Consider the following 18,422-nt stretch of genomic DNA (forward strand, 5'->3'; position numbering starts at 1 on the left):
TGTGGGGGGGTTTCACTCCTGTTCTCAAGATTGAACTCCTTGTGAAAAAGGAGAGCTTCTGCCTTGTCCAGAGGAATATATGGTATGGTTGTTCAGCTGAGTCTCCTGTGTCTTGAATACTGTTAGTGCTTTTGGAGCTGACTGAGGAATCTAGCCCCTTCTCTGAGGCTGAATGTGAGGCAATGGTTTGCATTACTGATGGAAGTGCTCTTGGTGGTAGAGTCTTGGTGGTAGCTCCTGGACCTGCCTCCTGGCCTGCTTCAGGTGCATGGCTGAGTGTTGCTTCTGCATCCCAGAGAAGGTGTACAAGAAGCCCAAAAGGCCTGCTGGTTCTATTATCCTTGCCTGTGCTGAACTGTTTCTTATTTTATTTCCTGAAGGTCATTTTTCTTTGTCAGGTAGACAGAGAAATTCAAAGTTGTCTTGAGGTGATAAACAGAAACACCTTTTTGGTGTCATCTGCTCGTTATGTATCTTCTTCAATTTTGAAAGAGAAAATCATTATAAAACAATTGTACACTGAGGTTTTGCAGCCAACTTTGGTTCAGCAGGTATAAAGCTGCCAGAGCTTTGCTTGTTAAAATCTGCATGTTGGCATTGTGCTGGCTCTGGCTCTTTCTGAGGGATTTTTTTGACATAAGCCCATATATGCCATGGGTGATCTGGATGAAGAGAAGTAATATTCAAAACTTCAGGCTCCTCAGTTTTCTTCCTGACATTTGGTCTAGCTTCCTGGTGCAATGGGTGACCTATGAACTGCCTTAGAATATATTTATGGATGTTACTGTTTGCTGTTACTGTTTGCTAGAATTCTTGACTGGGCATCCCGCTGACTAGGCTTGTTTTCCAAAAGTTTGCTTTGATGGTTAAATATGATCAAACAGGTACTTAATTTTTTTATTTTTTATTTTTATTTTTACTTTTCATTTTTTAATTTTTTAAATTTCTAATGTCCTGTTTAGGACCTTTGACTTACTTGAAGGGACTTGTTTGAGAGAAGTATGCACTACTGAATTGCTTTCAGAAAGTAATTTTCTGTGGTTGTTTTTATTACACATTAATTACATGTTTAAAGGCGTTCCTGTTTAGCACCTTCCTATGTTGTTGTTTTAATGAGTTACAAGGGAGCAAGGATGGTTAAGGGAAACTGGTCAGTGTTTATAAAGGTCTTTTGCATCATGTACAATGACTGAGTGTCTTTACAGTGCTTTTGTCATATATCAGGCAGTGTGGAACAATTGCTTGCCTTCACGTGAGCTGGCACTGCATTGTGCACAACCTGTGCCCTGGTTTCAGCCCAGTGGGTGCCGACTGCATTGATGGTTGATTCTTGTGAGTGATGGGTGCATGCTGGTACCAGGCTGGGCCGCTCAGCGGTGTAGATCTGTCACCAGGATAGCACGGTAGGGATGGCTGCAGGCAGGCTGTAGGCTGCAGGTTGGGCAGGTCTGAGTTAATGGGACAAGGTTGTAGAGTCCTCTGTTTGGATTTTTGCCACCTATAAATTGTTTTTTGTCTCTTGTACTTGTATTTAAAAGAAATTTAGAAGTAACTTCTGGTTTAGATTTGGTTTATATCCAATTGTTCTGAGAAGAATCATAAAATACTTACCACAGTTTTAATTTCCTGAGGTGACACTTAGAAACGAAAGAAGAATTTGTTCTGACTGTGCTATCAAATAGAGGTCTTATTTTCAGTAGTGCTAATGTTGCAGTTCATGTATCATTCAAGGACTAAATGACCTCCATAAAAAGAGAAAGAAAGAGAAAAATCAATCCAATCCCCCTTCCCCTCCTCCCCCCCACTACAAAAAAGAATTGTGAGCTGAGAACTTCTTTTTTGGCATAGAGACAGAAGCTTGCATAGCATAAAGTATGAATTCCTCCTTTGATGCTGGTAACTGGCTTTTATTAGACACAATTGGGGAGCACTGGCACATACACTCTGTCAAAGGAATGCTTCTTTAGGATTGTCTTTCTTCCCAGTTCAATCTATTGTTTGGTTTTCTGGGGATTGGATATCTTAATGCAAGTTTAATTTTGTTTGTTTTCCCGCACAACAGGCCTTTAGCATCTCACACTTCTACAAGATGATGAAGGTAGTGGTGGGGAGTATTGATGAAAAGTTCTTTTTTGTATAATTCTAATAGGGAAATAAATGAATGCTCATATATCTGTAAAGCAGTAGCTGAACAGTTTGGAAATTATTTTTGCATGGTAAAAAATTTCTGTCAGCTCACTCCGTGCCTAAAGAGAGTCATGAGATAAAACAGTTTAGCAAGTGGGAAATGACACAACATATTCCTTTAAGTTACAAAATTCCAGCAGTAAATACACATGGGAAAAGTGAGAGAGCATAGTGCAATACTGATAAAACCAAATAGTTTTATCATAATAGGAATTACTTTCCTTGGACAGCTGAGGCAGACGAGTACTTGAAAGAAAAGGTTTGCTGATGGATACCAAATCAAGTTACTGATTCTCTGGGAGCTGTTGACTTTGTCACCATAGTTGTGGATCAAGGGACAGTATCTCTGATTTGCAGTACTTGGACTGATTCAGCGTGTTGCAGGGCTGATGTTACCAGACCATTGACTACACAGCTGAGCTTGTGACTCTGGAGTAATCCACCTAATGGTGGATTAGATTCCAGTACTATCTTGTCATACATTCTGTTCTTTACATAAGCTTTTAGCCTTGCATATCACTCTGATAGTCTTTCAAATAGGCATTAATCCAGCACTTTTCCTGTCTCTCTCTCTCTGGGGATTATCTTCTGTGATCTTCCTTTTCTTTCTTTTTCCTTCCCAGCGCAGGCTGGACACCCAGTGTCATGCTTGCAAGCATTCACTCTGTTCTTCCCAGTGAGAAGAGAGGAGCAGGGGGGTAACCCCAGCTCCAGAGGATGGATGAAGCTGCTGTTACTAGTGTGTTGAGGGGTGCAAGTTGCTTGTGGAAACATCAGCTTCACTGTACTATTACTCTCTCCAGTTTGCCAGTTATCCAGTTTTCCAGTTTATCTTCTCTGCTGTGGTTCTGTGTTCCCATTTGATGTGGAAATAGCAGTGTAGCTGTTCCTGCATAACCCTCATCACGGTTTGGATGCAGTATGGGTGATTGAGCTCTTTCCCTGCCTTTGCTCCGGAAAGTGTCTTGATTGGCTGGCAGTAAATTTTCGTTGCTTTTCTTTTCTGCAGTACTTGTTTTTGTGTATGAAGTGCACAATGCTTTCCAGCTGTTAGAAAAGGTGGAATTAGTGAGTTGTCTTTGGAGTAGAATATAAGGGAGTTATTTGGAGCTGTTAAACCCACTGAGAAGATTCAGCATTGTACACATCCAGAGAAATGGTTTTGTACTTGTGGGTGTGTGGATTTTTTTGGTCTAAATTCTTATTTGGCTTTTAGATTAGTGTGTAGATTGAGACTGAGACCTCATTCTTGGAATCTTTCGTATGCTTTGCTAGCTGTGATGTGGTGCCCGCTAGCTGCATCTTCCACATTAGTTTTGATCTTGAGGATAGAAGAAAGAAAGCAGTGTTAGCTTTCCCAAATAATGCTGGAAATTGAATAAAAGGATTGGAAGATTTGTTGACAGAAGCACTCATTGCTTTTAAAAAATCAATAGCAGATGGCATCACGAGTGCTACACTAATGGAAACTGTTACCAGAAGTGAGCAGTTAGAGCTGCAAGCCTTCTGGGATGTAAAACCTAAATGGCCAAGTACTGCCCATGTGCAGAGGGACAGGAAATGATGATGAGTGCTGCAAATCACTGCATCTGTGGTTTCTTCAGTGTCTGCCTGTCTGGCTGGTGGTGACTTTTGAGAACTGCATATGTGAACTATAAATACTCCTTTCTATCATTTATAATTTAGTCCTAGGTCAGAGTAATTTACTTGCAGAACAACACTGAGGTCAGGAGCTGATTGTGTGAAAGCACATTCTCTCTGCTTTTGTCTGTGTTCACTCCCGCCACTGGCATTTTACAGCATGATGGAATACAATTTTCATTTTCCATATCATTTTGTATTTGTTATAGTTTCCTTTGCATAGGCTAGCATGGTAGAATTTTTCCTCAGTGTTTTTTTTTTTTTTTTTTTTTTTTTTTTTTTTTTTAAACAATGTTTTATTATTTAAACAATACAATCTAACAGTAACCTCTAATTTGGTAGAAGGCAAACATACAGTCTTGTGTATCTGTCCAGCTGTTGCAAATAAATATTGCCAAACCAAAGAGAAATAGGTAACCTCAGATAACACCCTTCATTTCCCAAGAGAGGTAGCATGCAACAGGAAATATCTTTGATAAATTTATTTCTAGCATCAGTATGGCAGATGTTTCTGGGTGAATTTTCAGTACAGTATATGTTTAGCTGTACAATTTCATTTAAGATTAATAAAGCTTCCACAGCTGCACTTGCACATACAGCCTTGTCATTTCTCTCCACTTTTTTCTTCTCAGCATAGACACTTCTTTTTTCTTTGCTTTCTCCTTTATCTTTAAATTGTGTTTGTATACTTGTTGCTCAAATGAGTGGAAAGAGATATATATATATATATATTAAATTTAGTTCTATTAATTAACTTATAGCACTTGGGGCTAGACTGATAATTAATTAAGGGCTCAGAAATTTGAGCTTCAAGACTGCTGTTTTTTGTGAAAATTATGTTCTTCAGAACTCATTTCAGCTCAGCAAATGACTTTGAAGAGTGGAGGAGTGCCCATTATGAGTGAGATATTGTCATGTTATCTCTGTTGTTAATTTCTAGCCTTTCTGCTAAAATAAATCCATTAGGCATTTTGTGGGGGAAAAATATGTACTGTAGATGTATATTTTTATCTGTGCACATCCACTTTTTTTTCCCTTTCTAAATAGTTCCTGAAATTTATATCTTAAGATATTGCACTGAGGAGTAAAAATACTATGGTTTCTCTTAAGTTCCTATTTTCTCTTGTCATTAGGGAGAAATACAACTTCACTACAGAAATCCAGGAAAGACGAAACCTAAAGTTTAAATGCTTTTGCAACGTAACAGTTTTTTGTTTGTTTGTTTGTTTGTTTTGTTAACAGCAAAAAATCCCATAAAAGTTCCTTTAGAATTTTTTTTTTCTTTGTGCAGCCTTGTTTGAACTGTATTTCCTGGCTGAACAGCAGCTCTCAAGAAACAACAGTTAGAAGGAGATAGCTGAAATCGGAGCCTTGAGCTAAATATTCCTCCTCCGTTCTTATGCTTAACTTCTCATATGGAATGGTGCCCTTTTATAATGTAACTGTAGTAATAGTAGTTTGTTTCTGACTTGAGGCATTCTTGTGGCAAGGAACCTTACTCATGAAGCCAGCTAGTATAGCTCTTCTTTTTGTACATCTTGATATTATAGGGTGTATTTGAGTCTTGTGCATCACTGTGTTGGATTGACACTCTCTTCCCTAGAGGATTTCTTGTACATCCCTCTGTTCCTCACATTTCCCGAGAGAGTCTCTTGTCATTCAGGTTTACATGGGTGGCATTAATAAGTAGATGGTGTTGGGGCTCAATTTCCAAAATTTTTCCAATTTTTTCCTTCCCTAAGCAAAGATAATTAGAACTTTGCTATGGAGAGTGTGTTCTTTGGCTATTTCTTCTGGATTAGGTGAGTGATGCAGTTCTTTAGAAAGACCTGGACATATGTAGATAAAAAAACTTTTTACAAAACCTAACTCCATTAAGTTATGTAGTGAAATGGGAATGTCTCCCTGAGAAGAAGTAGTAACAGGTACAGACTGAAAAATTCATCCTTGCCAGCATTTTACTGATAGGAAATATTGATATGAATTATGGTTAGGTAATTGAATATACAGGATGAAATATATCATTTGCAAGGCATAAGCCATAAGTGGTAGTGTATGGAAGAGTACTTCTGTAATTAAATAATTGCCAGCTGCTTTATCACAATGTTCTTTTTGATCCTTTTATTAAAGAATACGTAAAGAATTTCCTTTGTTTTGGGTTTGTAGAAATACAATTCCCTCATTGTAAAGAAAAGAAGATGCTATTATAAATCTTTTATTTCTAAAATGAAATCTGCCACTTCCAAGTTAGAGCAGAAAAATTTTCTCTCCCCTTCCAACCCCCCCCCGATTTAATTAAAAAACCCACAAAACCACAAAAAAATTCACCTGAACTTCCTTGCAATTGACAAATTTTTCAATTTAAATGTGTATAATAGATGTTCTGTGTGTTCCAAGTGTTGGAGAATGCTGCTGATGATAAAGCAGGAAATCCTTTTGAAGGGTTATAGTGTTTTACTTCAGGAATGAATTAGGCATGCTTTTAATCTTTGTGTTTTCAGGGCATTATGCAAGGCCCAGTTCTTACAAACCATCTCCAGAGGTATTTTCCTATTACTGTCTTAAAATAAAGGCTAAGGCTGCCAGGGTGTCCATCTTATGTGTAGCTGCTGTCATTCATAGTCTCAGTGAATCTGTAAATCAAAAGAGCTGTAAGAATGTTGCCCAGGGTGCTGGAAGTTGTCAGCTTGGAGCTGAGCCAGTGCTACCTTGCTGCCTTCAGCTGCAGCAAGGCTGGGATTCCTTTCCTGATGCTGCTGTTGGGTCAGGACTTAAAAATTTGGCTTGAAGATTTGAATTTTAAGTGGTACTGTGTTGGAGTTGCACTTGATTGTTTATAGTGCCTTTCTACCCTCTCAACACTCCCTCCCTACTTAGTCTTGTCCACCAGACCTCCAGAAGTCTCTTCCAAAGCTTGCAATTCTGTGATTCTGTGAACATGCATTGAAATTTAGACATGCTAAGGTGTTTTCCTTCTCTGTGCCCTCACTGCTTACTATTCATCTTCCAAGGGCTAATTTTCTATTAACCCTGTTCTCCTAGCACGTGCCCAGTGGTGCTTGGTGAATTTCATCACTTTGCCACTGGAAAACAACAAAAAAAGGCAAATATGATGGAAGTGCCCCCAAACTGAAATGAACAGGGGATTGTTCCCAGGTGTCCTTTTAGAGCTGCATTTCTGCAGGCTCCAGTTCCAAGTCTCATAACAATTGATGGCAGGTCTGAGACTATTGGGATTCAAGGTATTCCTCTTACAAAAAGCCTGGAAGAAATGTGGTCACACCAGAAGAGCAGGACCTTGCCCTATCAGAACAGGAGTTGGAAATGAGAGAGGTGGCAGCTCAGGGAGCAGTGTAAGTTTCTGTTGCTTTTTGTCAGCTGTGTTGCTGCATTAGTTCATTTTTCAATGGGTAATGCTGCTTTCTGAGTTACAGAAACTTTTTTTTGGTTTGTTTGTTTTCTGATCTGATTGCGTTCTTTTCTATGAAGGTGTTAAATTGTTCTTGAATTCAGTATTTAGGTTTTTTAGGTCCGTGGGACATTAAAATATGCCATACACTAAAGAAAGTAATCATTCAAAACCAGATATTATTCCTTCTTTGCCTTGGAGCCTGTTATTTAAACTGAAACATTGGTTTAATTTCTTCTTCCTCTTCTTTTTATTTATTTATTTTTTTAAGGTGGACTTACATTACTCCTGCAAATGCTTTGGTTTATGAACAGCTTTACATAGAGGGTCTCTGTTGGATACCATTCAATCAAGTAAAGATACCTGTGGGAAAGGGATTGAAAACCCTGCCCAAATAAATGCCATGTTTATAACGTGGTGATGTCAGTGGTTCCTGACTGACAGAAGCACAGCTGGCAGGGCTTCAGTGGTTAGGTAACAGAGCAGAAGTGTTGTTTAATCTGCTTGTGACTTGCTTCCTTGTGACATTATGCAGATAAATAGACCCAGATCTTCACAGTGAAACAAAAGCAAACAGAGGAGCATGAAAGATTTTAAACCTCTGCAAATGCCTTTCCTCTCACTTTCAGAATTCTGTAACAGTAACAAATGTTTTGTGGTCTCATTTCACATCATCAGAGAAGGATTCAATTGGCAGAACAAGATATACTCTCTGTTGATTTTTAGCTTGCACAAGGAAATGAGAAATAAAAAAAACTCAGAAGCGAGCTGAAGACTGGGTTATTACTTTTGTGTTAGATTGAAAGTGCCCAGAAACCACTGAGACCTTTGTTTGGATTAGTTTCTGCATAATAACGGAGTTATGGCAGAACTGGAATGCTCAATCATAAATTTTCAGAATAACAGAAATGGAAATAGTAATAATAGTATCTGGCCATGATAATATAGAATCACTGCGGTGTCTTCATCAGTTCCTAGAGCTTGGGAAGGAAACAGCAGGCAGGATTGTCTTGTGAGTCTATTGATGGAGAACTGCATGATTATGTTTTTTTTTGGAATAGAAAAGAGTCCCTTGATTTGCTTGATTATTTCCCAGATGCAGCTTAAAAAAGCAAATTTTCACAGTTACTTGCAAGTCGATCTTCTATGAGATATGTGTTCTATGTCATTTACAAGGTATTATATCCCTTCCATGTGTGTTGGTTTGTTTTGGGATTTTAGTGATATTAAGGTCAGATATTCAAATGCAGCCTTAGGAAAAACATATCCATCTTGTCTATATCTACTTATTTAAACAGAAAAAATAGCCATGCTTCAAACTATTTATAGGAGTCCCCAAAGACCTGTTTTTATGTGCACATGTGGAAGGGCTCCATTATGAAACTTTAAAGCTTCTTAAAAACAGTATTCATAGGGGCACAGAAATCTGAAAGTAAGTATAACTCAGTGGAGTTAACTAAATGTTGTAATTGAATTGAAAGGTCTAGGAAAAAAAAAGTGGCTTGATTAAATAACTTCTTATTCTCTCATTAAAAAATATGTACTGATTAAAATCCATGGCATTTTGGCCCTCTTGCATATACACTCTGGTGCCAGTTGTTTCTGCTTGGGTTGCTTTTGTCTTCTCTGCTTGAGAATACTTGATAGTTTCTGGTTGAGATATCGTATAATTATCTACCCTGAAGCCTTTAGAAATCTGACTTGGTTTTTGCTCTCAGATTCCTATGATCTATTGCTGACATTTCTTTCATACTGTTTCAAATAATGGCTTTTACATTATGTCATTTTTGTTGTGTTCTGTCAATGTACTGAAATATAGCATAAAATATTTTTTTGAGTTGGTAGAATACTTAAAAAAAAAAAAATCATTTAATTGGAAAGCCACATAGCAACTGTGTGAGGTTTCAGGCAATATTTTATATTAATTATTCTGTGACCCAAATCCATTCTTGTGCTCTGTTGTGGATGACTGGCAGTTCTTAATTTAATTTATCCATCTTCTTTTACAAATTAGGATAAGCTACGGATTTAATTTTTTTTTTGTCCTATAATATGTAATAAGTATATCAAAGAATACAGAAGACAGCAAAGGTTATCAGATGCTAACGCTCTTGAAAATTTGGAGCATTGTTAGTGCTATCTAGAAAATGTTTATGGATGATGTTTTTGGAGAACAAAAAGAACAACCATTGCTCACCCCTCTTAACAACCTATTTGTTTTGAATTGAAATTTAAGGTGCTATGTGTTACATCAATATTTTTTTCTCTCTGAGTATGAAATATGATCTTGATTTCATTTAAAAAGCAAGTATTTTAAAATCATAATAGTGGAGCAGTTAACATAGTGTTTCTTGTAACAACAGTCATTATATGATGTGTGTACTTAGGTGCTTTTATCAACTTAGAATCTTTTCTAATGTCTGGTCATAAATCAAGTGGAACTTGAAGCCTGAGTGAATAGCACTATTAACTGATGTATATATTAACCAAAGGTGGAGTTATTAACCACTCCTGTTTATTATCTGTGGAGGAATTAAGGATTCCTAGAGCATCAATCTAGTTCAGAGGCTTTTGTTTGCTCTTTTTTGTTTGACTCATTTCTATCATCAACCTTTCAAGCAAGAAAATGAGGACAGCAGTTCATTTAAGAAGGTAGCTTTGTTGTTGGACAGAAAATCACAGTAAGTGTCCTAGCCTTTTATCTCATTCTGCAATAACTATATGTTTTCTGTGGTTATTTATGTGGATGAAGCCAATCTCTTGTTAAGTGAATAACTTACATAATGTGAGCCTATAGAAATTGGTAAATTTACTGACTCTTCTTCCAGTAACATGCTTTAGCGTTGTCAGAAGAAAACGTGTATAGTCCATTGTCGTCTTTTACAGCGTTCTAAAAAAATGGATTTATTTTATACACTGTTGTCAGTAAAATCTATTTTTGTGTTTATCTATACATGAGTCACTCAGGAGCTTTTATTTCCCATTGCTGTTTTGTTCACTGTATATTCATCTTAAAACTCTGTGGATCTGCAATTTCGTTTGCATTTCTTTCACATTTTTTCTTACTGCCTATGTATTGAAATGTCACAGTGCAATTTTGTCTTAATATTTTGACTCTCTTCATCATAGCATAGTCACAAAAATTTGCAGAGACTTCTAGGATTATAAGAGAGAAAATGCTTCACTGGTATATGGCTGCATAAATACAGCCTATAGGAGATTTTTTTTCTCTCAATCACAAGAACAGCAGTTTTGTTCTTGTGCTTTCCAGTCTTTTATCCAGGCTTTGCCTTTTATGGAAATTCATCTCTATGCTGTCACTAGTGTGCCTGTAACTGTAGTGTGAAAAGTCACTGTACCTGTTAATGTTTTCTAACAGCAAACAAGTAATTTATAAAAATGTCTGGAGACTGTAGAGAAACACTGACAGAAGGAAATATGTTGCAGGGAGAAAGATAGCAGTACAAGGTGCAAAGAAACCATGAAGTTGAGCAAGCATGTACAGAAACACACTGGGTTAACATCCTTTAATACTATTTAAAAGAAGGAAAATAAAGTGCAGAAATACATGGCACAAACAAGGTAGTGATATCCTTTGGGCAAGAAGTAGCACATGGAAGAGTAAAGGATTTGCAGGAGGGGGTTAGATATGTGAGAAGTGGAAGGAAGCAAAAGGAAGTTGTGGTGAGAGTAGGTAGTTTCTGTTGTAGGAGGGGAAGCAGAGACATCACACCCATGAAAAGACACTTGGGGAGAAATGAGCAGTTCAAGTGTGGCTGGAGGTGATCTCACGAGGAGAGAAAGTCCATGGGCCAAGAACAGGGTCAGTCCCCCAGCCACCAGGACACACAGGGAACTGTTCAGCACTCTGGTGGGTGGCTTTTGTGTGTCCTTTTGTGGAGGTATGCAAAACCCACCTGGACAGTTTCCTGTGCAACTTTCTTTAGGGCACTTGCTTTAGCAGGGGAGGTTGGATGATCTCTAGGTGTCCCTTCCAACCCATAGGATTTTGTAATTTTGGGATTCTGTATCTTGTGTTTTCTTTGGGAAGCAGTAGGTCTCACCTGCCTGTAGCGGTCATGCTGCCATTCCCTGCTATGCACTGCAGAGCACATCCTTGGACTGGTTGTGATGCTTTTCCTGCCTTAGCCACTCCTGTGTGAAACCCAGGAGGTACTGACTTCCAGTTTTGTAAAGGACCTTGCGAAATGCAGGAGCTGCCTGTTAATTTTTGCATAGCTATGTTGTTCACATAGTTTAGACTGTCTCTTAGCTTCTTAAAGGAAGATTGAGTAAGGCATAGCATTTAGTTTTCAAGGAACCATTTGGAGGAACAGTTAAATATTTTTTGTATGTCGTGATTGTGCATTCCATGTAGTTTTACTTTTGTAGACATTAAAGTATTAAGTTCAAAGACTCAGGTGGAGTGAGGGGCAGACATGCAGAGATCTGGAACTGAGACATAGGGAAATACCTGTGGCTCCTGAGAACTGACAGCTCTAGGTGTAACCTTTTGGCCCAGTGTTAATGCTTACATGAACCAGTTTGCTGGTTATAGAATAAAAAAAAAAAAATCACATTTCTGTACTAAGAAGAAATGTGAAGATTCCCATAGATTCTCCATATCAGCTGGTAAATTAAGGAGAGATATGCAATGCTATGAGGATCAAAAAAACCAGAAATAAACAATGAGGTTGTGTGTAGAGCTGGTTTCCTTACGGCTGTTTCTGCCCAGTGACAATGCAAAGAATAAAACTTGAGGTCATTATTCTGCACATTACTGTTACTGTAGTGCTGTGATTATTTATTTATTTATTTATTTATTTATTTATTTTTGTTTTCTGTGTGCATTGTATAAGCATCCAGTAAACTGCTAAAACTGCTTGCAAGCTTGGGGACTCAAAAAGCTACACACCATTTTGTAATTCTGTATGTAAATGGCTATCTGTTATGCCATTATAGCATCAGGTAGAAATGAGGCTACCAATAATATATTGAACGTAATAAACGAGCATCTGTTAGAGTGGCATGAGTTTTCCTGAGGCTGAAGTAGTAATAGTATTTTCTTAAGGAATCACTTTGGAAATGTGCAGGGAGTACACTGATTACTAATCTGCTGCATCTTTGAGAGGAAATAAACACTCACATTCTCTTGTGAATAACATCATGAGCTGTTTTTCGTAACACTTTGTTTAAGTGTTATTATAGATAGTGAACTAGAATATGCAGAATAATATATCAATTCCTTCTCTTTTTACAGAGGGAAACGAAAGGTCAGTTTCTCATAGATCACATCTGCAACTATTACAGCTTGCTGGAAAAGGATTATTTTGGCATTCGATATGTTGACCCTGAGAAGCAGAGGGTAAGTATACGAATTCTGAGTACATTTGTTTTTAAGTAATGATAAATTATTATTTTTCTCAATAAACAGGAAAATTCTAATGCAAACGCGCCTCTGAGCATAATCCATAGATGTTCCATGGAGTAGCATTATTTGATTAATTTTTCCATCACTTCATGTATTTAGTTTCAGTTTAATTGATATATTCTTCTGAAGGTAGAAAAGATTATGGGCGTGACTCAGAGGTAGCTCAAGATGGCTCTAGGCTATGGCAGTGGACTGGAATTTGGTATTTCTCTTATTTTGTCAAGTGTTCTTGGGAGATGAAGGTAGGAATCTTGTTGACCTTAACAACCAGAAATAGTCATTCAACTCTACTTTTCACAGAATGAATAGTCTGTGATTTGTCAGGTTGTGGGATGTTCTTCAGGTTAATTCCTCCTTTGATAAATCTTATATTTGCATAATAAAGTTTACTAGCCTCTTCTCTAGGCAGCTACGTGGACACTGCTTAGTCGTCTCTCTTAGGTGAAAGGTGATCCAGCAGGTTATGATCTATAGGTGATTTACTACTACTGCTACTGTCAGTCCCTGTTTGGTTTCACATGACTGTTACTATGTGAAAACAAGGAAGGATGGTCAGCACAGGAAGCAGCTGTCTTCAATAGCGAAATTCAGAAGTGCCTCTCCTGGTCTCAGGATTAAGACGTAAATATGACTTTTAGCATGGAGGGCATGTAGTGGCATTTAATCTGTGGAAATTGTCACCTCTTTGAAATTGCTATGATTGAGGAGGAGAAACATAGTTTTCCGAATATCTATACCAAAACTAGTTATCTCAAAAATCACTGAAATCAGCACTCTCTGCTCAAAAGTACAAAACTGGAATAGCTTTGCCAAGCTGCAGCAGGTGATTTTCATTACATCCTTTACAATTAAACCTGCCTTCAGGTACGGGGCTCCCAGCACAAGAAAGATAGGGATCTATTGAAGTGGGTCCAGAGGAGGCCATGAAGATTATCAGGAGGCCATGAAGATTATCTCCTTTGAAGACAGGCTGAGAGAGCTGGGCTTGTTCAGTCTGGAGAAAAGAAGGCTGCAGGGTGACCTCACTATGGCCTTGCAATTCTGAAAGGGAGCTTATGAACAGGAGGGAGACCAATTTTTTACACAGCAGATAGTGAGAGCATAAGGGAAACGGTTTTGAACTAAAATGGGGAAGATTCAGATTAGACGTTGGGAGGAAATTCTTTACTCAGAAGATGGTGAGGCACTGTTACAGGCTACCCGGAGCAGCTGTAGATGCCCCATCCCTGGAGGTGTTCAAGGCCAGGCTGATGGGCAGCCCTCTCCACAGTAGGGAGTTGGAATCTTCTGTGTTCCTGCAACCAAAGCCATTCTATGATTCTTTGATTTTACATACATACATACATACATATATATATATATAAAGAAAAAAAAAAGCAGAGTAACTAGCAATTTTTTTGATCAGTGTACTTGATTATTTGTGTTTAGTAAAGCTATAGACATTTTAACATGGTTGGAACTGGTAGAAGTAGGTGAAATGCTGGATTAGACTATGACTAGGTAGGCCCTAAGGAATACTTACTTTTGTTAGGCCTTGCTCTGACTGTCATTCAAAAATTGCTATGGCAGAGTTATTTTCCTTAATAACAGTCAAGAGGTTTTTTTGTTTGGTTGGTTGTTTTTTTTTTGTTTGTTTTTTTCTTTTTTTTTTTTTTTTTTTTTTACATAGTAAAACTTCGATTTTGCCTACTACCACAAAAAATGGTAGATCAGAGAAAACTCTAAAAACCTACTTTTATTGGTGTGCCTGTTATATCATACTTCATGTAGTTTCCATTTTTCAAGGAGATATTAAGTGTATTAACTAATCTAGTACCTTTTTTTTTTTTTTTTTTTTTTTTTGCCTATACAATTGCCCATTTACATCTTGTAGTATAGCTGATTCTGTGTTAAGTTTATGAAAGTTTATATTTTATACTGAACCCTAAATTTTCTCACAGGTATTAGACAAATACAATCTGAGGAAACTTAAATGCTCCTAAAACAATCTTTATTTTCCTTTCTTTCTATCAACTTAAAATACTGTGTACATCCTGTAGTACAATTGTTTATATCAGCTAGCCCTCTCTTCAGTAAGATTTTGTTATGCAAACTTCTCAATCCTACATTTTCTATTTATGTTTTTTTAATGCTTATTTATAATTACTCTCAAGATTTCAAGCTGTCTCACTCCAGTTACTAGAGATGATTCGATATTTATATATCTGGTGCAGGACTGAGACAGCAAACAAGGCCAAGATGAATCCCGACTCATTTATTACAAATAAATGATCAGAGCAGTTAAGAAATGTGGGGAAGATAGGGAAGTGAGCGACAATAAAGAGGAATCCTAGTGAACAGGTTGCAAGGCAGAGATAGTCACCACCTACATCTTGTTGTTCTTCTGCAGGGGGCTGCAGGTTGGTCAATGAAGTTCTGTTGATCTGCACAGTCAGTGTGAGGGGACACCCACCTACTCCCAAACTCTTTGGTTTTTACCCTCCTTGTTCTTCTCTGGTGCACCTCTGGTTGCTCAGGGCAACACCACCTCTCCTCGTGCCAGGTGATGGGCACTTGATCATGTGTCAATCACATGCCTGCTACCTGGCAGACTGGTGGGAACGTGTGCTGACTCCGTAGTGGCCATTTTATCCAAAACAACCCCAAAAGTCAGCCTGACCTGCAAACATCAGCCAGGAGCTGATTCATTCTTGTCACTCAACCCCATGAGTTCTTGTTGACCTGTAATGGTCTCAGTCAAGTGCTGCTGAACCATCTTTGGGACAATAGTGCTTTCTTCCAGCTTCTCACATAAGCATACGTATAATTTTTTTTAATTGGTTATTAGTAAGCTTTCTTATGAATTAGAACATGAATGAAATTGAATTATATGGGACAATCCTTAAAACAGTCTTAAATTCCCTGGATGATGAGTTGAAAGTATCATACACTTTTATTTTAGGTTTATTACAAATTATGAAAATAAGTAATTTTCAAATGCAGAATCTTTTTTTATCTCTTCTTTGCACTTCTTGTCTTAACTGTATTTTTAAGATCGCATTTCTAGATATTTATAAAACTTTCCCTTGGAATAGATTTACTCTGCGAAGACCCTTATCCTAAGGAATAAAATTTAGACAAGTTTATAATAAGGAAGTACCGGTTTTATGTTGTCTGTCTGTTTTTGAATGTGCACTTGTGGTTTGCTCACCCGAGTTTTATCTCTGCATCTGATGCATGAGTATCTCCAAATTAAATGCAGAAAAACAGTGAAACTATTAGTACAGTTTTGTTCCTATCAACAGAAGACTATTTTGATCTTATTCTACACTAATAATCTCCTATGATGCTATAATGACATGGATAAGTAAGCTAAAGCCTAAACACTGTAGCTAGATGAAGTTGATTAGTAAATGGATCAGCAGAAAACCAAAAGAAAATCATTATTTTGAAATGGTGAAATAAGTGATGACAATTTCCACAGTTTTGTATTTTGATAGTTGTGAGGTTAGCTTGCTTAAATAAATAAAAACAGCAAAAAGCCCAGTCCTGAGATATCTGCTTATAGAGATAAGCTGCAGCAAGCAGTGAGTATAGATAGTAAATATCTGTAAGTAGTATTCACCATATGCTTATTTTAAACTAGAAGATAGATTTGGATTTCTTTTTAAGAGCTTATTTCTAAAGTTATGTCTGATGATTTGACTGAGAGCAATTGCTTTGAAAGGAGGTGATAATTCATCCGAAAACACTTTAGGATAAATCATCCTAAGCTCAACTCCAAACTTGTAAGGAATTTACTGTTCCAGCTGGATGTACTTCAGCTATTTGGCCCAATGGGATTCATCCAAGAATACTGATAAAGCTGGTTCATGTCATCACAAAAGCTTTCTCAACTATTTTTCAATGGTGTTGGGAATCTGGAGAGGTCTTAGTTGACTGGAAGCTGGAAAGGATAATGGAAATTTTCAAGAAGGGCAAGAAGGAAGATCCTGGTAATTACAGACCTTATCACAGTGAAGGTTATAAACTATCCCACTGTTATCAGAAGTAACTAATTTAAAGTTGCTAACCAAAATTAGAGTGCTGTGCAGTCACCAACTATGTGAAGTTTAAAAAGAACATGTGCCAGCATCTGCACCAGGGACAGACAACCCTGGCTGCACGTATGGACTGGGAGATGAGATGCTGGAGAGCAGCCCTGTGGAAAGGGAATCTGGAGGCTTTAGCTGACAGCAAGCTGAAGTAGTAGTTAAAAGACACTTGGTTCTACTCCAGCTGTGCTCTTTGGATGTTCCTTTGGGGAATCTGTGCCTTAGGGTAGCCTGGGAAAAGCCAGATTATACTAAGTTTGCAGTAAATTGTAGTATGCCATTTTATGTTTGATTGCACTATAATGGGACCAGATGAGTTCTTAGTTCTGTTGAATTTTTAGCCTATATTCCTGCAGAAACTAGGTATATAGAATCACCATACCTTTCTCCTGAGCTCTCACCTGTAATAACTTTTGATGCAGGTTTCAGTCAAATTTTGCTAAGGATATAGGTCTGAAGTATTTCTTTAAGATTTCACAAAGATGAGCTGCTACATTTTTAAGTAAAACCCTGTTACTCCTCTTATTAAGGGAAATGCTATGGGGCAAACCTACTGTATGGTGAATCTGAAGAGACTGGGGAGAGGGACAGTCTAGGAATCTAGTAACCTTCATTTGGGATTTGTATTTTTTTAGAAATAAGTGGAGACATCACCTGGAGGAGGTGTTAATAATTCTGCTACTCAAGGAACTATGTATTGATAGTTTTTCCATGCACTATCTATTATACTGAGGCAAGTTATCTACTGCCACCCTTGAGAAAGTGCAGCATAGCTAATTCTGTTCCAAAGGTCCCAGGCTGACAGAGCACTTTTTTTTTTTTTTTTTTTTTTTTCCCCACAATCTTTGGACTTTAATGGAAATACAATTAAGTAATGTAACTACTGTTCAGCATCTCTCATTAGAAAGAGAATTCTTGGTGAAGGAGACCACTGATATTGAGAATAGTGGAGGACTGGGCTGAAGGAATAAGGCAGTATAATGAAATTTATTCTTCAAATTTCTTTGGGAGGGCACCTCAGCAGAGATTTAAAGTTGGAAATTCTAAAATTTAAATTTGTGTTTTTTTTTTTTTTTTTTTTTTCCTCCCAATGGTGATTTGAGCACATGAGTGTGAATTTTTTTTTTTTTCTAATTAGAACATATGTAATGGTAGATAGGTAAAAATGCCTTGCAATTAACAAAGGGGTATGTTGAAAGAATTGTGTGATATGCAAAGTACTTGTAGGTCTGTGAAGTATCCGTGAGGTCCCACCAGTTGCTGTAGAAATTTCTGAGAATTTAATCACTCTGAAGCATCAATATGCTTTCTCATTTGGATAGGCTGCTGGGCTGTTTGGGAACAGCAATGTGTGCAGTACTAGTTCTGCACAGGTATGCCTGGCAGTATTAGAAAAAAGCTATTAACTCAGTGAAATTGCTGTATCAATACACTCCCAGTAACAGAGTGGATCCTCAGAGGTGGCTACGACTACACTGACATTTTCTGACATCTGCAGTGCATGGAGCCTGGCTCTGCATATTGTTAAAAAGAGAATAGTGGACACTACTGCCTTGCTGGTACACTGCCTGTAATTCCCATAAAGAACAGTCTCAAATCCAATCTCTATTTTGCTTTCAAGCTTAGAAGCACTGAAAGCTGATAAGCCCATCATAGGCAGATTTTTTAACAGATGACATGC

The 18,422-nt window shown here is 37.6% G+C and overlaps 1 protein-coding gene across 1 annotated transcript in view; it reads left to right on the plus strand.

The window, feature by feature from the left end:
- Positions 1–18,422, plus strand: part of FRMD3 (FERM domain containing 3) — a gene marked incomplete at both ends in the record, with an annotated part of 143,151 nt that overhangs the window by 52,285 nt on the left and 72,444 nt on the right. The window contains one exon of the mRNA XM_079548643.1: positions 12,498–12,602. Coding sequence (XP_079404769.1) covers positions 12,498–12,602 — 105 coding nt within the window. The remainder of the gene's footprint in view (positions 1–12,497; positions 12,603–18,422) is intronic.

This window comes from Tetrao urogallus (assembly GCF_951394365.1).
Source record: "Tetrao urogallus genome assembly, chromosome: Z".
Taxonomy (NCBI): Eukaryota; Metazoa; Chordata; class Aves; order Galliformes; family Phasianidae; genus Tetrao; species Tetrao urogallus.